General features: G+C 40.0%; 1 protein-coding gene across 1 annotated transcript in view; it reads left to right on the top strand.

The window, feature by feature from the left end:
* The window catches only part of Fshr (follicle stimulating hormone receptor), a 215724-nt gene that overhangs the window by 95061 nt on the left and 97504 nt on the right, over nt 1-23159 (top strand). The window contains exon 2 of the mRNA NM_013523.3: nt 8234-8305. Within this exon, the coding sequence (NP_038551.3) occupies nt 8234-8305 (72 nt within the window). The remainder of the gene's footprint in view (nt 1-8233; nt 8306-23159) is intronic.

Genomic DNA, 23159 nt, shown 5'->3' with positions numbered 1-23159 from the left:
TGACAATTTTTTTTTTATTTCCTCAGATTCTGTTGTTATGTCTCCCTTTTCACTTCTGATTTTGTTAGTTAGGATACGGTCTCTGTGCCCTCTGGTTAGTCTAGCTAAGGGTTTTCTATCTTGATTTTCTCAAAGAACCATTCCTGGTTTGGTTGATTCTTTCTGTAGTGTTGTTGTTGTTGTTGTTTTCTGCTTGGTTGATTTCAGCCCTGAGTTTGATTATTTCCTGCTGTCTACTCCTCTTTGGTGAATTAGTTTCTTTTTGTTCTAGAGCTTTCAGGTGTGCTGTCACACTGCTAGTATATGTTCTCTCCAGTTTCATTTTGGAGGCACTCAGAGCTATGAGTTTTCCTCTTAGGACTGCTTTCATTGTGTCCCATAAGTTTGGGTATGTTGTGGCTTCATTTTCATTAAACTCTAAAAAGTCTTTAATTTATTTATTTATTTCTTCCTTGACCAAGTTGCCATTGATTAGAGTATTGTTCAGCGTCCATGTGTATGTGGGTTTTGTATTGTTTATATTGTTATTTAAAAACCTGCCTGAGTCCATGGTGATCTGACAGGATGCATGGGTGTACCTCTTTTTTAAAAATTTTATTAGATATTTTCTTCATTTACATTTCAAATGCTATCCTGAAAGTCCCCTATACCCTCCCCCTGCCCTGCTCCCCAACCCACCCACTCCTGCTTCCTGGCCCTGGCATTTCCCTGTACTGGGGCATATAATCTTTGTAAGACCAAGGGCCTCTCCTACCATTAATGCCAACTAGTCCATCATCTGCTACATATGCAAATAGAGACACAAGCTCTGGGGGGTAATGGTTAATTCATATTGTTGTTCCTTGGGTGTATTTCGATCTTCTTGTATCTATTATGTCCTATTTGGTGACCAATTATATGGTCAATTTTGAAGAAGATACCATAAGGTGCTGAGAAGAAGGTATATTCTTTTGTTTTAGGATAAAATACTCTATAGATATCTGTTAAATCCATTTGGTTCATAATTTCTGTTCGTCTCACTGTGTCTCTATTTAGTTTCTGTTTCTGTGATCTGTCCATTGCTGGGAGTGAGGTGTTGAAGTCTCCCACTATTATTTTGTGAGGTGCAAAGTGTGCTTTGAGCTTTACTAAAGTTTCTTTTATGAATGTGGGATGCAATTGCTTTATGAGCATTCATGTTGGGAATTGAGAGTTCTTGATAGATTTTTTTTTCCTTTGATGTGTGTGAAGTGTCATTCCTTATATTTTTTGATAATTTTAGGTTGAAAGTTGATTTTATTCGATATTAGAATGGCTACTCCAGCATGTTTCTTGGGACCATTTGCCTGAAAAATTGTTTTCTAGCCTTTTACTCTGAGGTAGTGTCTGTCTTTGTCCCTAAGGTGGGTTTCCTGTAAGCAGCAAAATGTTGGGTCCAGTTTGTGTAGCCTGTCTGTTAGTCTATGTCTTTTTATTGGGGAATTGAGTCCATTGATATTAAGAGATATTAAGAAAAAAAAAAGATTGTTGCTTCCTGTTATTTTTGTTGTTGGAGGTGGAATTATGTTTTTGTGTCTGTCTTCTTTTTTGGCTTGTTAAAAGAAGATTATTTTCTTGCATTTTCTATCATGTAGTTTACCTTCTTTTGTTGGAGCTTTCCATTTATTATCCTTTGAAGGGCTGGATTTATGGAGATTTGCTTTTGTCATGGAATATCTTGTTTTCTCCTCCTTTGGTAATTGACAGTTTTGTTGGGTATAATAGCCTGGGTTGGCATTTGTGTTCTCTTACTGTTTGTAAGATGTCTGCCCAGAATCTTCTGGTTTCATAGTCTCTGTCGAGAAGTCAAGCGTAATTCTGATAGGTCTGTCTTTATATGTTACTTGAGCATTTTCCCTTAGTGTTTTAATATTCTTTGTTTTGTGCATTTGGTGTTTTGATTATTATGTGACAGGAGGAATTTATTTTCTTTTTCAATCTATTTGAAGTTCTGTAGGCTTCTTGTATGTTCATGGATATCTCTTTCTTTAGTTTAGGGAAGTTTTCTTCTATAATTTTGTTGAAGCTATTTACTTGTCCTTTAAGGTAGGACTCTTTCCTCTCTTCTATACTTATTATCCTTAGGTTTGGTCTTCTCATTGTGTCCTGTATCCTGGATGTTTTGGGTTAGGAACTTTTTTGCATTTTGCATTTTCTTTGATTGTTGTGTCAATGTTTTCTATGGTTTCTTCTGTGCCTGATTTTCTCTCTTCTATTTTTTGTATTCTGTTGGTGACGCTTGCATCGATAGTTCCTGATCTCTTTCCTAGGTTTTCTTTCTATAGAGTTTTCTCCCTTTGTGATTTCTTTATTGTTTCTACTTCCATATTTAGATCCTGGGTGTTTTTATTCCATTCCTTCACCTGTTTAGTTGTGTTTTCCTGTATTTCTTTAAGGAATTTTTGTGTTTCCTATTTAAAGGCTTCTATCTGTTTACCTGTGTTCTCCTGTATTTCTTTAAGGGAGCTACTTCTGTCCTTAAAATCCTTTATCAGTATCATATGTGATTTTAAATTCACATCTTGCTTTTCTGGTGTGTTGAGATATCCAGGACTTGCTGAGGTGGAAAAACTGGGCCAAGTAGCCTTGGTTTTTGTTGGTAGGATACTTGCATTTGCATTTCATCATCTGGTTATTTCAGTGCTAGATGTTCTTGCTATCTCTGGCTGGAGCTTGTCCCTCTTGTCGGTCTGTAAGCCTGTGTCAGCACTCCTGGGAGACCAGCTCTCTCCTGGTGGAACTTGTGAACAGAGGGCTCTGAAACAGCCCAAGTTCTGGGTGCAGATACAGACTAGAAGGATTTTGTCCCTGCTGTTCTACTGTTCCCGTGTTCCGCCCTTTCCTGGTCATCCCTGCTTCAATTACTGGAGAGAAAGTGGAGATCTCACCTGTTGACCTGGGAGTATGAGCACTCCTAGGAGACCAGTTCTGTCCTGGCAGGACCCATGCACAGTGGGCTGTGGAATAGCTTCAGCTCCAGGGTGCAGATGGAGGACAGGCAGAATTACAGTTTCTAATAAAAGCATTTTTATTACTTCTACATCGTCATGAAATATAAAATTCATAAATCAAACTACTCGAGTGCAAGGACTTTTTATCAAATCCTAGTGTCTCCTGAATGTTTCATCTTCCCTAAACTTCTCTATTGACAGTCTCTCATTTCACCAATTGTATTACTAATGATTAGTTGTCTCTCTGCTGTGACCAAATACGTGACAAAAGCAAGGTAAGGGAAGAAGAGCTTATTCCGCTTAGAGTTTGAAGGAATGGTCCACTGTGGTGGTTTAAATGAGACTGGCTCCCAAAGGCTCATAGATATGAATACTTGGACACCATGGGGTTGCATTGTTTGAAAGGGTTAGAAGGTATGGCCTTGTTGGAGAAAGTGTGTTACTGGGCATGGGCTTTGAGATTTCAAAAAGCCTATGCCAAGCCCTGAGTCTGTCTTCCTGTTCCCTGTGCATTCAGATATAGAAATCTCAGTTATTTCTCCAGCACCATGTCTTTGTGCATACCACCATGCTTCCTGCAATGATAATTGATGAAGGCTATATGTAGATATAGGTTTTTCAAAACCTACTTTAATAAGAGTTCTTAAATGATTTAATCTTACTTCTTGCCCAGCATCCACCAGAGGCAGTTGAAAGAAAAGGTTAATAGGGCAAAGGGCGTGGGTGGACCTGTTTAGAAATGGTTCTTTTGGGTGATTCTTATCTTCATTGCCAGGAAATCAACAGTTCAGTTCACACAAATCAGCAGTGGTAGCTCAATCCACTCTCAAACACCATTCACTAATCAGCAATGGCAGTTCATTTCAAAAGTAACCCCGAGGCTCTGCCAATTGGCACTAGTAGTGGTAAGTATCGAGAAGCCATTGGAATGTCACAGGAAGTTCTTTGGTAAAATTCTCTCTACAAAGTCACTACAAATGATCAGTGAAGAAGGCAAAGTGATTCAATACCACAACATTGCCAGTCAGTGACAGCAAAGCCCAACAAAGACCCGCAAAGACTAGTAAGGCAAACCAGTGTTTCAACAATTCAGCCACTGTCTGTTGGGTTATATTTATACCCTTTCCAAACTTCATGTATTCACTCAAGTATGAACTCCAGCAAAATATCACATGCCCTTTTTCCAGGCAGCTTCCATAAAAACACCACGTGTCTGCTTTCAGCAAAATATCCACTCATGTGTCTGCTTCAGCAAAACATCCTCTCATAATACAGTTTCCAGAAAAATGTCACATGACATAAGTGAGTCTCCAACGAAACCAGAAATGTTCACTTCATAAGCCTCTGAACCTGTAAACCAGCCCCAATCAAATGCCTTCTTTTGTAAGCAATGCCAAGGTCATGTGTCTTTTTACAGCAATACAACATTGACTAAACCATATATATTATGGCTTCAGTGAATCTTGAGATGGCATGACCTTGAGGAAGCTTGATGTATTACATCGACATTAAGGAGTCTGAGATCAAGTGTAGTGCTTGGTTGCCTTGCTACTTCTTATTCAGACTAGGATCCCAGCCCATGAAGTTAGGTGTTGTCATCACAAATAACACAATGCAGATTTCCTCATATACATATGTGGGTGGTCTTTTACATGATTCCCGATCTTTTCAAGCTGACAATTGGCAGCACTAAGCATGTCAGTGTTTTTTATCATATTGCTTTTGAGTTTCACTTTAAATTCTAACAAGGAATGGAATGAGGAAGTGTTTTCTTGTGGTTTTTCTGTTTCGACAATTCAGTTCATCTACGAGTTTCTTATGTTAGATTCTTAATTCATGAATTTTCCATCTTTTTGTTCCCCCATCTACTATAATAATTTAAAGCTAAAAGTCATATATGTGTATGTATGTGTGTGTAACAGCATAACTTTTTATATTGTATTTTCTGATATTACCCAAAATCTTTTTTTAATTGTAACATTTTCTTCAACACATGTATTATCTAAAGGAGTGCTAATATTTTGGTTTTGTTTTGATTTTCCTTATGAGTGTATGTGTGTTGAGGAAAGGGAGTTAATTGTCTTACAAATAATTTCCAAGTGACCATTAATTCCATTCTTGCCAAAGAAAGTTGTTCATTTTTACACTAATTTGCTTTGTGACCTAGTTCAGAATCAATATTTTTAAGTAATCCTAATTGACTTTGTGGGGTTTTTGACCATTATGAATTCCCACCTAGTCAATGAGGGGTACAAATTTATGTTCCTCCATGGGATGTGTGTGTGTGTGTGTGTGTGTGTGTGTGTGCCTGTCTTCCTACTGAACTAAATTTTATTATCTAAAGGAATTATTCTGCTAAAAGTTTTTTAGTGTCTAATTAAATTACTGAACAAGAATCTTTATTTTACCCTTACATTTGAATGATAATTTTCTAGTCATATAATTCTAAATTGGCAATTATTTTTCTCTAATACTTTTGAAGATTTATTTAAAATCTTTTCTAAGCCATGCAGTGGTGGGGCATGCCTTTAATCCCAGTACTTGGGAGGCAGAGGCAGCCTGGTCTACAAAGTGAGTTCCAGGACAGCCAGGGCTACACAGAGAAACCCTGTCTTGGAAAAAAAAAAAAAAAAAAAAAAAAAAAAAAAAAAAAAAAAAAAACAGAACTAAAAACAAAACAAAACAAAAACTTTTCTATTTTTTTTTCCTTTGAAGATATTTTGCCTTTGCCTCTCTATGTGCTTTAAAAATATTTTATCTTGTGGATCCACGGTTTTCATGTTCAGATCTCTAGCAACAAAATTTAGTTCCTTTTTTCTAGGACAGATGGAGATTTCTCAATCTGAGGGTTTATAGCTTTCACAAATTATAGTCTTTTTCTGGGTGTGATTTCATTGGAAATGCACTGGTCTCTTCTTTCTATACATTTCTTCCTGGAATACATATAAAATGAAGGAAAATGAATTTGGAGAGAGAGAAGGGGTTAGGAGAAGGAAGAGGAAAAAGAGACAAAGGGAGTGAGAGAAGAAAGGGATGGAGAAGGGAGAGCCTTTGCATTTACTCTCTGTTATTTGATGGACCAGTTTGGCATCCATATACAAATTCCTTGGTAACTAAATCTGGAAATCCTTTGGAGTAAACATATTGCTCTCTCTATCTTCAAATTCTGGTTTGCACACACCACAATAACATCTCGGATTAAGTTTCCTACTTTAAGCTATTAAAAAGTTTTTATACTTTTGTACAAGCACAGCCATCCATATTTAAATGATATGTGTTGTGATTTATTTCTGGAGAAAATGAAAATTGAGCTTTTAAAACTGTAAAAGTCCATAAAAATATGTTCAATACTGAAGTGCAAAGTCCATTGTAAACCTACATAACTTCTATCCCAAATGACTATTCAACCACATAGTAGTTCATTGAGATATATAGACTTCAGGTCTAGTGGGTGACTTTGGTTTTGGTTGGTTTGATTTGGTTTGATTTCCCAATTTTTGCAATAGTGTTTATAGGGATTTTTAAAAAAATATTTTATTATTTTAATAACTTTGATCCACTTGATGCAGTCATGGTCCTCAGAATTTTAGAAAACAAGCCTGTTGCTAGAAGCACAGAAGTTGAGTTCGTATGAGACAGAAGAGTCAGGCCTCTGGAGCAAAGAATCATGACAGTGCTCTTCCATGGATTTTCATCATGGGCAGGGACATGACATAGCCAAGTTCAAGCAAAAGAAGATAAATGTCCAATGTAACTCTCTTGTAACTACAGAATATCTGAAAAACCGAAACCCATTCTAACCATGCAAGGTAGTCTGTGGTCAGGAATGGAAACCAAACAAACACTGTGGCTTGGAGAATTCCAAGATTTATTGCTTTGCTTCCTTGTCAGGTGCTAGTGTTCTGTAAACCTGTGTAGAGAAAGCTGCAATGTTCCAGAGACTGGTGAGATGACAACTCAAAATAAAATTCCTGCCACTGTAGAACTCTCACACTACTTATGGGGAGAAGACAATTATGTGAACATGCAGGAAAATACACAGATTGTAGAACATACTAGAAGTACCACAAAGAAAATTATAATCAGGAAAGGAAACCAAGGGATATGTCAGGGGGATTATCATTTTACATAAAGAGGTCCAAAAAAAAAAAAAAAGGAAGGAAGGAAGGAAGGAAGGAAGGAAGAAAGAAAGAAAGAAAGAAAGAAAGAAAGAAAGAAAGAAAGAAAGAAAGAAAGAAAGAAAGAAAGAAAACTAGCTGAGAATGTTGAGAGGATGGCAGATAAGGGAGCCAGATGGAAGATAGGTAGCTTGATGAGAGGATGAATCTGAATATAGTACCTAAGACATGCACTGTAAACTCTTGCTATTAATTAGACTGTTTATGAAACTTTGGAGGAAAAAAAAAGAGGTTCGAGGTCCTAGGGAACAGAAAATAGGAAGCTCCTTCGGGCTTCTGAATGCCACTGTAAATAATTTGGATTTTTCCCTGAATGAGGTGTGGAGCAGGAGCTGATGGAAGCTGGTTTTTTTGCAGGAGTGATACAGATATTTCAAACAAAAGAAATGTCAAAAACTGGAGATGGCTGACACTAAGAGAGAAGACTTCATAAATGGGGGAAATGATGGCATGTTTTTATATCAGTGGCAGAATTCAGCAAAGAAGGAGAAATAGAAGCAAGAAATGCTAAGAATGAAAAGGTGTCATTTGATGTAGTGGTTTCCCAGGACAGAGATGAAAAGATGGAGTGTAGATGGGAAGGGCTGTTCTTAGGCAGGATCCTGGAGAGCTTACCTGTGGTACTAGGTGGGTTGCCAGGTAGTGAGCTCACTGCAGTGAACTGTGAGAGTAAAAGGAAGCTTTCTTCTGCTTCCATTTCTCCACCCCCAAACCCAAGAAATGGAATGCAAAGTCAGCTCAATATGACCTTAAAGGACAATGTGTTGGTCTCTGATACAGGGAAATAGAAGAGGCTTTACACAGAATCTCATAGCTGATGAGTGGCAGGCTTTGGCTATGATCCTTGTTCATCTCTCCTACTGTGTTTCTTGAAATATAATGATAAGAATCTTACCACTTATGTTCATCTCATCATACAACAAGAACCTGGACTAGCACTTTTCTGTGAGGAGGGGGAACAATTTCAACCCTTGTTATTACGGTAGGCACTACATGTGTATTGGCTATTCCCTGAAGTCATTCATCTCACGCTCAATTGCTCATGGTTAGGTAGATTGTAATGTATGGTACACACTCTCTTTTCAGGAGATTTGTGCTCACCAAGCTTCGAGTCATTCCAAAAGGATCATTTTCTGGATTTGGGGACCTGGAGAAAATGTAGGTATCTAATGCCACTGTGTGAATGTCTCAGGTGGACTATGGAAAGTGACCTTGGATCATGTCTAGCACAGTGTCCTACACAGATGTCTATCCTTCTCAAGAGTCCCTTATCATCAGATTTAAGAAAGCATGGACTGAACATATTAGAAGGAAAATGTTCGGAAGTGTGTGTGTGTGTGTGTGTGTGTGTGTGTGTGTGTGTGCGTGTGTGTGTAATACTTATTGTCATTCCATAAGTAATACAATATTACAACTATTTATATTGGTTTACATTAGATATTACAAGTAAGCTAAAGTTTATGTGGCAGTATGCAGGAATATATGGAAACATTATGCATGTTATATTTAAAAAATCCTACAAACTGGTATGTAAGGCTTGAGCACCTATAGATCTGGTAATTAATGACATGTCCTAGAACAACTTTTTAGAAGTCACCTGATATGCCAAACATCTTTTACATGTCTTCCTATTTTCTTTCTCTATCACACTTCCTATGAAATGGTATTTAGGGACAATTGCTAATTCCATTAAAACATAATGGTCACAATAAGCATTTAGTCACTTTTCTGGATAGAAAGAGTTGCTCTCCAGAGCCTTTTGAGTAGATATTTCATAATAACTAAATCCTCTACTTCCTTTCTTCTTCCTGCTTTCAGCCATTTTTCTCTCTCAAAAAAACAAGTTCCTATGAGTTCTGGTTGACTTTGAGTTAGGAGCAAGGCTTAACATCTGTATTCTCAGCATTGTTTAGACCTCTGGTTCCCACATCATTCATGAAAGCAAAGGTCACTGATATGCAAACATTTAAATGTATAAGAACATTTTTAGGACTGGCAAAGAAGTCTCCTTTGCTATAACTAACATCACCTTTTTATTGCTGTAGTTTAACTTACAGTTGGCTCCAAAGGGAATTTTCTCAAAGTGAAGCGCAAGAGAAACCCAGAGTGATACCTTTCACATCTCAAGTAATATGCCCTTTCTTTGATAGCTTTTGGCCCATTCTCCAAGGGCTTTGGAAGGGAGACATGCTCTCCACAGTGGCACAAATAGGGTTCAGAACTTCCATGCCAGTAAGTACACTAATCAATGTCCTGGGTGTTCAGAAAGGGGAACATTTGTATTGTGGTTCAGTGAAAGCCTCCCTCCAACTCATATGCTTCTTCTAGAAGCTGTTAGAATTTTTCCACTTAATTGTTTCACCTACCTTTAAGAATATTTCCTGGTGATATCTGGGGAAGAGAGAAAGTAATCTATTATCAAAAAGGACACAAAGTGCTATGTTTCCGCAGTTAACTGCCTGCTTGCATGATAGTAGTCAGAGTCCTGGTGGGTTGCTCGTTTTCATATAAACTATGTAACTTTGAAATATCCTTTAAGACCTTTTTTTTCTCATCTGTGTTTTTAGAAAAGGAGTTTTGAAGGAAACCATTATTGTCTTATTAGATGAGAGATCAATTTAAAATGTTCTATATTTCAGTGTCTTTACCTGGTAAAGATGTTGACTACAAGGGCAGCCATTCATCTGAACAGAGCATATCATGAAAGCCATAGAGTTGGAGGGGTTTGGGATTAGGTAGATTGGTTCTTCTTGGTAGATTATCCAATGCCCTGACAATGAAGTGGCATATACTAGATGACTATAAAATAATCCTGATTACCCCCAAAACCCTTCTACTTGCATACAGACAGAAATAATGGCTACCACAAACAATGCACCTTATAAAACTTAATCAGGCAAATATGGCTGGCCCCTTACAGGGCACTCAGAATTAGAAAGACCATCCTATAGTTAAAGAGATGGCCAAAGGGAGCTAACATAGCAACAATACAAGTGCAAAGCCAGGTGGCTCCCTTAGTCCACAGGCTCACCCTCCTTCCATTATCTCACACTATGTTCTGGTCACTGCTAAGCTCTCATCTTCTTTCTGGATCCATCTTTTTCACTGAGGTCCTTCCTTTACCTTTTAGCCCATTTCCTAAATTTAAAAAGTACTGGCTTCACCTTCCATGGCTCCTTCTCCACAGACCTCTTTAATTCACTCTGCATATGACCAAATTCACTTCAATCCTCATTGAAAGGAGGAAAAGGAAATCCCTTCTCTTGAATACCCTCCTCGCCATGCCTTGTCCTCTTCTTCCATCAGCAGCACTATGATAGATCAGCCTCCCCTGCCACCCTGCCTTGCTCCCTTTCAGTCACCCCTTCACCTGCACCCACTTGCTATTTGGCTGCAAATTCTTCAAAGGTAAATAATTACTGAATCAAAGGTCTCAAGTAACAACTATAATTGCCAGATAAAGTGGCTTAGGGGAGGGTAGGGAAAAAGTGATGAGTGCGGCAGACTTCAGTGCGTCCCTGTAACATAGTTAAGTCCTCAATGAATGTCAACTACAGTGATAATAGCTGTGATGAGGGTGCTACTAAAAAACTCCTGCTAAGTTAACTCCTACCACTTTCAAGTCTCAATTCGCTTCCAGAAACCTTCTCCAAACATGGGCCACGGTGACTTTGGTGACTACGCTCTTCTATGTAAGAGGGTTAATTTTCTTTGAAGACTTTGTTTATCCAGCTATCAGCAGCAATGAATCCCTGCTGTCCCACTCACTCCGGAAGCACTGAGGCACCAGCTTCTGTTTTGTTTTGTGGTTCATTCCTCCCTCACACTAAGTACCTGTGGGTGTGGGAGACATTTCCAGCTCTAAAGATGAGTTCATAATTGAGGTGGCAGGCAGTTTGAACATCACGTTCTCTTAGCTTCCATGGGTGCTGGAGGATTGGTTCTGCAATTGGGCAAGTCATTGTAAATTTTGAGACTTTTATTGATTGAGCAATGAAAAGATCATCTCTTTCTTCAGGAATACAACTCCACAAAGAAGCAAAGCCAGGAGAGTTATCCCCATCTATCCACCAGAGGTAAAGATAAGAACAAAACTAGTGTAATGGAAAGGAAGACCCAGAGAGAACTCAACCACTAAGGACACTCTGAATGAAGCTGCCCCTAAAGCCATTTGTCCTCTCTGACCAGCAAAATAAACGAACCATTAAATCCCCTTCTTATCCTTAAACCTGTTGAGACTTTATTTTCTTCTGCCTCTCAGAACAGAAAAGTCTAGCAAATGTTCTTGTCACTGATTTTGCACATAACTTCTTATGTACTTTTAAAAATCGTGGACTGTATTTTAATTGTGACTATGTAATTACCTGTGTCACAATAGATTTTCATGCCCATCTGCTTATAGAATCCTTCACTATTGCTCATAACCATGTATATTATTTAGAATATTGTGTTCATATTTAGAAGTCTTCTCTTGCCACCTTATACTGATTATGTTTTTTTCACTCGTTTTTATGTCTGTGCTTATATATTTTTATTGTATATATTTAAGTCTCTGCAGCACAAATTCATGCTGTATAAAAAGAAGAGAAACCACAGCCTTGTGCTTATACAATTTATATTCCAATAGTGTAATTAGATATTAAATGTTGGACTGGAGGGATGGCTTAGTGGTTCGTAGCACTGACTGCTCTTCCAAAGGACCCCAGTTCAATTGCAGCACCTACATGGGAGCTCACAACTGTCTGCAACTCTTGTTTCAGGAATCTGATACCCTCTCACCAATGCACTTAAAAATGCAGTTAAACATACTATTTTTTAAAAGAATGTCATATAAGTAAATTTAAAATTGCACAGTCACAGTCACTACAGAGACTAGTGTGAGAGTGTGTTAGTAGAGAATGTTTATAATAGCAGCTTTCCCTACTGAAAAGGCTGAAGGAAGCTTTTCTGGAGCAAGACTCTGGGGAAATGACATTGGTGTAGAAATCTGAAGCAGAAGGAGTGACCACCTAAATGAATGTAACAGACCAGAAAGTATGTTCTGGCCAAAGTCTTATGGCAAGCTCTGACACTGAATGAATATACCGAAAAGGGGTAGCAGAGCCAAGTAAAACATGCAAAATGCTTACCTCTTCAAAGCAGGACCATCTCCTGTGCTAGGGGACTACCTCGCTGTGTAAAGAGACTGGTGAAGCGAAAGTTTAGGCTAGGATAAAGGAAGGGTATGTGTGTGCATAAGGACAAGTATGAGAGATGACACAAAATCAGATATTAATTCAGAAACTTATTCTTGCTGCTGCCCTATGGTGGGTACCACAAAACACACCAGTGGACAGGGACAGAATGGGAGAACATGTAAAGAGCTATGGTTTTCATCCTCTTTCTCTGTCCCACAGGCAGTAGGCTTCACCATTAGAGTCATTCTGCAGATTAGGAACCAAGTCTACAGAGATCCAATTTTCTGCCCAAGGTAACACAGTGAATAACCACTAGAAAAGATACTCCCCCTGCCAGGCAGTGGTGGCGCACACCTTTAATGCTAGCACTTGGGAGGCAGAGGCAGACGGATTTCTGATTTCAAGACCAGCCTGGTCTACAGAGTGAGTTCCAGGACAGCCAGAGCTATACAGAGAAACCCTGTTTCAAAAAAAAAAAAAAAAAAAATACTCCCAAACGGAATGTGGTTCATGCTTATGAACTTAACTAGATTATGCAGAGTCTGAGGCCACACATCTTTATTTCCTTCACCCCTTGTATCTGTCCCTATGCTATTTGAGTATCTAACCATCCATCAGCTATGAAAGTGTTAGTGATATCACCTAATTCATAATGCTGTCAGTCATCTTAAACATCCCATCTCTATATCTGGACCATCGATGGGTTTGGATCCTCATCTCTTCTTCTTGTTAAAATTACAAAAGCTCTGTGCCTTTTACCATCCAAAGAGAAAGGAAAATTAGTTTCCAACCTAACCCTTACAGATGAGTCTTCATGGTCCATTAATCCAGCTCTTTATTTTATTTCATTTTATGTTTTATTTATTCATTTTACATATTGCTCACTGCACTATTTCCCAGTTTACCCCCTCCCACAATCTTTCCCTCTATCCCTCTCTCTCCTCTTCTGAGAGAGTTTTCACCCCCTCATTATCCCCCAACACATCTAGCCCATCAAGTCTCTGAGGGGCTAGATATACCCAGGGCTTCCCGCCTTCCTCCTATCCTAGAGCTTCCCGTGGGAAAGCTCGGGTGAGAATTTTAGCCTAAAGGGAGGGGGCTGTGGCCGGGCACACTTTGTGCTCATCCACTGCAGGCCTCTGGCCAGGGCGGCTGACTGCCAGCTTTAGGTTTGCTCCCTCGAAGATGAGCCCAACTTGGCTCAGGGCTACTGTGTCCTCAGTCCTCTTGGTGACCACACAACTAACTCCAGGAGACCTCCCGGGACAGAGGAGCAGATCCCGAACAGCACTCTCTAGACAGAGACCAGCAGGGACGGACGGACGGACGGCTCCCGTCCAGTACATGAAGTGAGGGGCAGTGTCTGGGTGACCTGGACAAAGCAGGCTAGTTTTGCGGAAGCCCTGCCGCTACAGAAGCTTGTCTCTGGACAGACTATTGCTGGACAGATGGGGGACAGTGAGGACTCTGACCCTTCCCGGCAGGCCACTGCACTGGCGGAGACAGACACCTTGCAAAGCCAGAAGCGGCTGTGAAGCGCTGGGGCGGAGGAAAGCGACAGACTGGGACATTTTTGCCATTTTAACATAGAGACTGAGGCCAGACAAGGCACCCCATCTAGAAGAACATATCCCAAGGACAAGCAATAGCTTTGGGGATAGCCCCCTGTTTGAATATGCTTGGTCCAGGGAGTGGCACTATTTGGAGTTGTGGCCTTGTTGGAAGAAGTGTGTCACTGTGGGTATGGGCTTTAAGTTCATCCTAGCTACCTAGAAGACAGTCTTCTCCTGACTGCCTTCAGATCAAGATGTTGAACTCTCAGCTCCTTCTCCAATGCAGTGCCTGCCTAGATGCTGCCATGCTTCCTGCCTTGATGATTATGAACTGAACCTCTGAATCTACAAACTAGCCCCAATTAAATATTGTCCCCTATAAGAGTTGCCTTGGTCATAGTGTTTCTTCACAGCAGTAAAACCCTAATTAAGACACCCCTGCACCATTTATTCAGAACCCAAATGAAGACCAAGCTGCATATCTGCTACATATATGCAGGAAGGCCTACATCCAGCCCGGGTATGGTGGTTCAGTCTCTGAGAGCCCTAAGGGTCGAAGTTAGTTGACTCTGTTGATCTTCCTGTGGAGTTTCTATCCCCTTTGGGGCCCTCAGTCCTTCCCTCTACTCTTCTATAAGAGTCTCCAAGCTTCATCCACTGTTTGGGTGTGGGTGTCTACATCTGTCTGAATCAACTGCTGAGTGGAGTCTCTCAGAAGAAGGCCACCCTAAACTCTTGTCAGCAAGCATAACAGAGTATTGTTAATAATGGCAGGGATTGGTGCTTATCAATAAGATTGGTCTCAAGTTGGGCCAGTTAATTGGTTAGCTATTCCCCCAGTCTCTGCTCCATCCTCCATCCCTGCATTTCTTGTAGATAGGATAAAATTTGGGTTGAAAGTTTTGTGGGTGGGTTGGTATCTCTATTGATCTACTGAGGTTCCTGCCTGGCTACAGGTTCCATATCCCCAATGCTGTGAGTCACAGCTAAGGTCACCCCCATTGATTCTTGAGTGCCTCCTTTATTCCAGGTCTCTGTCACATCCTGGAGATGCCCCCTAGCTCCCTACCTTTGTCAGTTGCAAATGTCCATTCATTCTCACGGTTGTCTGGCCATATCTCCTGTCCCTCTCCACACCTGATCCTGAACCCTCCTCCATTCCTCTCACCATTTCCTGGCCATACCACTCTGAATGTGCCTGAACCCATCAGCTCTATTTCTATAATCAGGTAGCAGGAGAATCTTCTGGATGAAACGGAAGCTTCTCCATTGTAGCCTTCATCATCATCCTTATCCCAGCTCTTCATTGCTTTGGAACTTACTGGGAGAACACGGAAACCATTAAACTCTGCAATGTGAAGTGGCTTTGCAAAGTGCACTGTAAACTGTTTACATTGTTTTTAATTACTTTGGAGCCATATGTCAGCTTGGTATAAAGTGTGAAGATCATGCTGAATGGAGTGGGGGGAAGTAGGTGACAATGTGGTGATTTATGGGAACCAGGAAAATTATGTATGGAAATGAGTTCAATTTAAAAACACATCTACGTACCATTATAACACTGGAGGGGGAAGAGAAGCCAGTTTATAACAAAATATCTTTGAAAAGAGGAGCATGATGAATATGTAAATGAGACCAATCAGCATCAGCTGAGATATGGTATATGCAGATGAGACGGCAGTGAGCCAAAAAGTGAAATAGCTCCCAAGCCATAAATATGAGCGGTATAAAATTCATTTGAAATATTCATGATAACATAAGGACAAAAAAAATATAATCAAGTGATTTATTTGCATATAAAAAACAAGAACACTGGCCTGGCACTGCAGCCTCTGCCTCCATATCATAGGGAAAGAAAAGCTGTTGTAACAAAGGGACTGTAAAGTGAGCACTGTTGCTTGTAGCTAAACCAAACTGGGGCTTCTCCCAGTTCTTAATTCCTGGTGCTCAGTTGGGACTGATGAAAAGAATTGAAGCAAATGTTTTTCCTTCTTTTTTTGTTGTTGTTTGTTTGTTTTTGGTTTTTCGAGACAGGGTTTCTCTGTATAGTCCTGGCTGTCCTGGAACTTACTCTTGTAGACCAGGCTGGCCTCAAACTCAGAAATCTGCCTGCCTCTGCCTCCCAAGTGCTGGGATTAAAGGCATGTGCCACCATGCCTGGCTATGTTTTGCCTTCTTGACACTTCCTTGCTAGAGCCCTCAGGGCCCTTTCTACCCCTGCCCTTTATGCTTCTTACAATTATGAAGAAAAGTCTGGGTCCCAGTTTCTGCAATTAGCAAGAGAAACTGACCAATCCATAGGTGTCTGTGGAAAATGGCAGACCAGTGTGGACTGGGTAGCCTGCAGATGGGAAGAATGTTCTGGCGCCTCTAGGATGACAGTCACATTTTATCCCCATGGAGCTTTGGAAAAAAATCCATACATGAATTTTTAAATTCCATGTTCTATGGCAGATACAACAGTAACCCTTATAACACTTCCTTAATGATACTAATGTACCCCTAAAATAATTATAGCCATACAACAAAATCTAATTAGTAACTATAAAGAAGAATGTTGTATTGGCAAACACTGGTTTTTTTTTTTACTACATTTGTTTATTGTGTATGTGCATTTATGTAGGAGCACACAAGTGACATACACATGTAGGGTTAGGGGAGTTAGTTCTATCTTTCCACAAAATTTGTCCAGTGGCTTGAACTCAGATTGTCAGGATGTGGGGCAAGTTCCTTTACTCACCAAGCCATTTCACTAGCTCTACAGAATTCTACTATAAAATGAGAGAGATTAGAAAACTGAAGGCCATTGACCCTTCCTTTGGTATCATCCATAACTAACTAGTGGAGAGCATTTCTGCTTCTGCATATCTGAACTCTCAGAAACCAAACCCCATGTGGTATTCGACAGAGCCTGCTGAGGAGTGAAAGAATCCTCTTACTCGGGTGTTTGGCTCTGCAGCACTACTGTGCCAACTCACTTCCAGGTGAAACTTTGCTGAGAGTAACTTAGGACTGAGTATTTGAAAAATTAGAGTTGCCTGGTAAGTTGTAGATGAACTTAACAGTTGGGAAAAACAAGAGTTGGATCCATTAAGTTGTCATTATTGAGTCGGGTCAAGATGAGTTAGTGTGCAGAAAATGAGTCCTTATGTCATTTCTGTTCTGCATAAATGTCCTGAAAATAGTATTTTCATTATATTTATTGCTTCAACCAAGAACACAGATGTTCTCTTCTTGTTTCCTTTCCTGTTCTTGTGTTTTGGAGTTTCCCATAATTCTCTTTGTTTTTAACTGTTCTAAGAGGGTCCTTCAAATTTACTCCTGCAGTATCTAAAAGCTGCTAAGTTCAGGAAGGTAATGAATTTTATTCATATCCTGGCATGGGGGTTGTTTGCTTTGCTTTTATTTATTCTACATATTGCCAAGAGAATGAGTCAATCTGAAAGGGAAAACAGAGTTCCTAAAAATCTATGATTTTGCAGATAACCCTAGCTTACTTTCATTATAGATCTCCACACCTCAGTAATTTAATACTTCATCCATGAGGCCAAAAGTGGGAAGTCCTCGACTGAGGATTGCAAAGGAAAATGTAGAGTACAGATGGAGAAGAGAGCCAGGCCGTGGCCTCCCAAGCACTCAGTGACTCAGTGGGTTTTCGTCCCTTGCTTGGGACAGCGTATTCCCCTCATCACAGCTCCCACCACTAAGATCTTCCACCTCCTTTGCCATTTCATTCTGCAACATATTTATGTTGTGGTGATTTCTTCTTGGCATCTTACATTCAGCAGCTCGGGCTTAAAAAGTGGGGAATGTGACCCATTCTACTCACGGCATTTTTGGCTTGCCAGAAAGTACAGTGATTTTTCCATTTTCTACCTAACAGCCATCTTCAGGCTTTAAGATGTTGGTATCAGCACACTTTGCTCTTCTTAGTAAGGCAGGCTGTGGGAGAGACCTTCCACTCGCAGATCCACAAGAAGATAAACTGGCCTCCTTCTCTTCCCCAGTAGTAGCTCAGTGTTTGTGTCTGCCCAGGGAAGATACAATTAAGGCAGCATGATACTGAAGTTAATAATATCCTCATGGCTCTGCTCTGCAGACTCTTGCTAGTTATTTTTTTAATAGGGCAGTATTAAAATAAAGAATATATAATCTAAAGGCAAGCTCAATCGATGCACAAACAATTTATTTTTATTTCTTCATTTAGCCCATGACCATCACATCTGCATCCATCTGGGGCATTTATGACTTAATAAGATGCTTTAAACAATAAAAGACTCATATGGACTCTGGTCCAACTCACCTTCCCTCCCCTCAGCAAATAAACTATCTGAGTCTAACACTTCATAACCTCTCCGGCAGTATTCAGATGCACACCGGCCAACCCACACAGAAATCAAATGACTAGGGATGTGTTTTTATAGCTCAGTCCATTTCAGAATTTAAATGGCCAGGGAAAGAAATACACAAGAATGAGAGATAAATACCTAAGGAGAGCCTATATGAATATAGTGGAAGTCAACCACTCCAGTGGCTCTGAACCTCTAAAGAGAGTCTTTGCATAAAGATAGCAATTATTGATACCAAATGTTTTGCAAACATATAATCTGTACTTGGATGCAAGGGTACTTTGCAAAATTAAAAGTGTGTGCAAATATGATGTAAGAGGAATGAGAGCATGTGCACTCAGTTGTCTTAGGGTCTCAGCTCAGCCATGTGTGGTTCTATCTCTTGCTTTTCCCATATTTTTCAAAAACACCTAGGATGGGGCTGAACTCAAAGAAATGAGAATAGTCTTCTGCTTGTCAATTGTTTGCCCTTACCTCTTGGTTCCTTTTTTAACCTTTTAGAGTTGCACATACACACAAACACACACACACACACACACACACACACACACACACACACACACACACACGTTTTAATTTGGTCTTAGTTTAAGAAGAAAACCACTTAAAAAGTGTACTATTTCTCTAGCTCCTCCATTGGGAGCTAGAGAAATTACCCAAGGAGCTAAAGAGATCTGCAACCCTATCGGAGGAACAACATTATGAACTAACCAGTACCCCGGAGCTCTTGACTCTAGCTGAATATGTATCAAAAGATGGCCTAGTCGGCCATCACTGCAAAGAGAGGCCCATTGGATTTGCAAACTGTATATGCCCCAGTACAGGGGAACCCCAGGGCCAAAAAGGGGGAGTGGGTGGGTAGGGGATTGGGGGGGGTGGGTATGGAAGACTTTTGGGATAGCATTGAAAATGTAAACGAGGAAAATACCTAATTTAAAAAAAAGTGTACTATTCTTTGGCTGGAGAGATGGCTGAGGTTTAAAAGCACTCACTGTTCTTCCAGAGGTCCTGAGTTCGATTCCCAGCTACCACATGGTGCCTCATAACCATCTGTAATGGGATCTTGTGCCCTCTTTTGGCCTGCAGGCATACAGGCAGGCAAAATACTATAGACATAATAAATACATCTTTAAAGCTTACTATTCTTATCCTAAACATTTCTCCAGCCATATTGAAATATGAACAATGTATTTCAAAATTACATATTTAAAGTGATATTCCATATTTAAGTGATATATATGATTATATGAATATATACTATGAATGATCATCACACTCAAACGCATTTTGTAAATCAGATTCCCAACTTTTTTTTTACTTCAGTTTTCTCTCTCAGGAAAGATAATAGTCTGAAGAATTCAGTGACCCTGAGAGCCAATGAGACTCCTCACTGGTTCCTCTCAGAGAACTTCCCTTTAGAATAAGAAAATAAAGAACAAAGGAAAGCCATAGCCACTCTAGAGGACTGAATTACTAGTCGCAGGATCTTAATCAGTGTGGGACATCTCTGGATTGAATGTCGACACACACATGAACTCATGTATGGGGAAAGGATCTTCTTTGTCTAATCATGCTCATAGTGCTCTCAAGATTCACTTCGCCATTAAACAACAGAGGGACAGCAAACTGCCTGTTGCCAGTCTTCACATGGATATTTAAAATGTAACCTATTTCCTTCCCTTTAATCCACTCCTTGTTTCTCTTTATGTGACACGTAACACCCAGTGAAATAAAATACAACGTGACTTCTTAATGTTGTAAAATAAGCATTTGATTTGGGAGGGAATGATAGTGTTTTAAGTGAGTACCAAGACAACAAATGCATACCCAGCACAGAGAGTAAACCTCTCACGAACTTCATTGAAGTGAGGCCAATCCAGAGATCACTGATGGAGGTTTTTAAAGGAAAGAAATTTATAGTCTCCAGTCAAATCCTCAAGACAAATACAGAGTGATTGATGCCATCAGATAATCCATCAGGGTTCATGTAGTGAATGACTGATAGATACTTCCTTCACTCCCTACTCTTCAATGAGGATGAGGCTTGTAAAGCCAAGTAGCATCTTCAAATTGTATATACCTCTTTCAGATTAATGCACATGCTGAGTGTTTGCTCTGTCCTACTTGTGAGCAACTTTAAGAGAAATCACACACACCAGGAAAACAGTAATCCATCCATCAGGCAATGACGTAACAAATTCCTCAAATTTGGGCCCCCAAATGAATCCAATACACCAAAGAGTGATTTGATGAAACTAACATGCTGGCCACTGCTAGCTGCTATGGGCAACAGCATAGTCTCTGATCTCCAAGTGATCACCCGATAGCTGAACAGCAATAACAAAAACAATTTGTTGAACCATACTTTTACCAGAAACCTTAATTAGCCAATTTACATGGAAAGAAGTCAATGTTACATAAATATATGTTCATATAATTCTGATTTTATGTGTGGTGACAGCTGACATGTTACTATGTTGGTATCCTGCTTTATAATCCCTCCTGCACCAATTACTTTCTTAATATCCCACACTAACCCATTAATAGAAGCTGAGATGAGTAATTGTGTGATTTTCTCAGCATTGAGGATGCCCTTGGAAAAGATCTGATCCAAGCCATGAATAATCCAATGCTTCAGTAAATACATCTATTATTAAGAACTGGCCCAACTGGGCAGGGAGCAAGGAGGACATGGAGACAAGCAGATCCCCTGAGCTCATTGACCACCCATCATAGCCAGCCCAGGTTTAGTGAGGGACCATGCCTAAAAATAGGAGAAAGAACAATAGAAGAATGCACTCAACAATGCCCTCTGGACTCCACACATGCACACATAAATGAACACAACCACATATACATATGGACACCACACACACACACACACACACACACACACACACACCAAACTTGTACCACCAATTATTTTTAAAGAAAATTACCTAAGTCAATTAAATTTATTAGATTTGTTTTTTTTTTTTATTTCTCCCAATCTCAACTTAAAATTAACATTCTACTGCCATGTATACTTAACCACAACATTTTGGTCAAGACATAATATATCATCCTGAAAAAAAAAATAGTTTAATTAGTCAGCTAGTTTTAGAGAAAGGAATTCATGTAGGCCATGCTAACCTTAAAATTCCTATGTAGTCAAGGCTGGCCTTGATCTGCTGCTTCTCTTACCCCTGACTTCCAAGTACTCGATTCTATGTGTATGTCAGCATGTATAAAAGAATAATACCTTTAGTTAATCTCAGTGAATACTTCACTGCTTAGTTTCTACAGTGAGGCACATCAAATGTTAATGAACATGCCAAATACCTGTGGCCCTAACTAATACAGAAAGGCAGATTTAAAGGGCCTGGATGTTACCCAAAATTCTATAGAATCCAGGTAGACTCGATGTTTCTGGTCTAGTGTTCACACTGAATAATAAGGTCCCCCAAAATACTAGTCCTTTGTTGTAGAAGTGTGGCAGAGCATTCAGAAGAAACAGCTAGCACTCTGTTTCAGAGTAGTTGAAAAAATATGCACGAAATAGTTAGAAACAAAGCAGAGAGTGTGTGTAGAAACACATGCCTCATTATTTATTAGTCTGATAATAGGCTATGAGGGAAAGTGTTAAAGTCCATTTTACCAATGTCAGAGAGCATTTAGTACTTTAAGCACTCTTTAACTTGAGCTTTTATTTTGACTAGTCACTTATAAAAGTACCTTGCTATTTCTGAAAGTCACTCTATTGGTGCTCAAGAACCAGCTGTACACAAAAAAGTTTGATGTGTGTCCAGATGTTACCATAGCATACCACTGTATGAACACCATAGTATACTATGAACAAGGCCCTCCTAGATGCAGGATATCATAGGCAAGAATAGAAACAGAATAAAATAACTTGCCTTGAAGTCTGAGGTGAGCAGAAGACAGAAGTCGTGGCAACACATAAGGTCTCCTCCATGTAAGGCATAGCCAGAATCTTAAGTGAGATGATTCTGGAGGGGCACGCTCTAGAAAGGCACTCAGGTTGCTGGGAAGAAACGCAGAGACAGTCTTTGTTCCTCTGCACAGCCAAGACCCAGTGACATTCCTGCAACAGAATCCTAAAAGAACAGAGAGTAGAATGAACTCTGCTGGCCAGCACAAGTTCTTAAGGAAAAATGTCTAGAGCTAATCACTGGCCTGAGGTTGCCATTCGTGTCCTTCCTCCATAAGCCATTCATCAAGTTTATAGCAGCAACAGGAGTTCATTACCATGCTCCTGTTTTGCACATTCTTGAGCAAGGTTATGGCTCCAATTTTACATGTGGTATATAAAATGAATGAGGGAAGGTGGGAGGGTAGGAGGCTTCCTGAAGGGAACAGTAATAAACACCATAGGCATTCCTTGCCAACTGGAAATTCGAGTTTCCCCACCTATTTGTGACTTTGTATAATCAGAAAGAATGACATATCACTTACACTCTCAGATCCATTCCTATTAGTGGCTCCTAAACTGCTTTTATGAATTTACCTATTCATTCATCTCTCAGCCATCCTTGATGTACTGGCTAGTTTTGTGTGTTAACTTGACACAGGCTGAAATTATCACAGAGAAAGGAGCTTCAGTTGGGGAAGTGCCTCCATGAGATCAAGCTGTGGGGCATTTTCTCAATTAGTGATCAAGGGGGAAAGGCCCCTTGTGGGTGGTGCCATCCCTGGTCTGGTAGTCTTGGGTTCTATAAGAGAGCAGGCTGAGCAAGCCAGGGGAGGCAAGCCAGTAAAGAACATCCCTCCATGGCCTCTGCATCAGCTCCTGCTTCCTGACCTGCTTGAGTTCCAGGCCTGACTCCCTTTATTGATGAACAGCAATGTAGACATGTAAGCTGAATAAACCCTTTCCTCCCCAATTTGCTTCTTGGTCATGGTGTTTGTGCAGGAATAGAAATCTTGACTAAGA

This window comes from Mus musculus, chromosome 17 (genome assembly GCF_000001635.26).
Source record: "Mus musculus strain C57BL/6J chromosome 17, GRCm38.p6 C57BL/6J".
Taxonomy (NCBI): Eukaryota; Metazoa; Chordata; class Mammalia; order Rodentia; family Muridae; genus Mus; species Mus musculus.
Note: the sequence above shows the minus strand (reverse complement) of the source record. Positions and strands in the feature narration are given on the sequence as shown.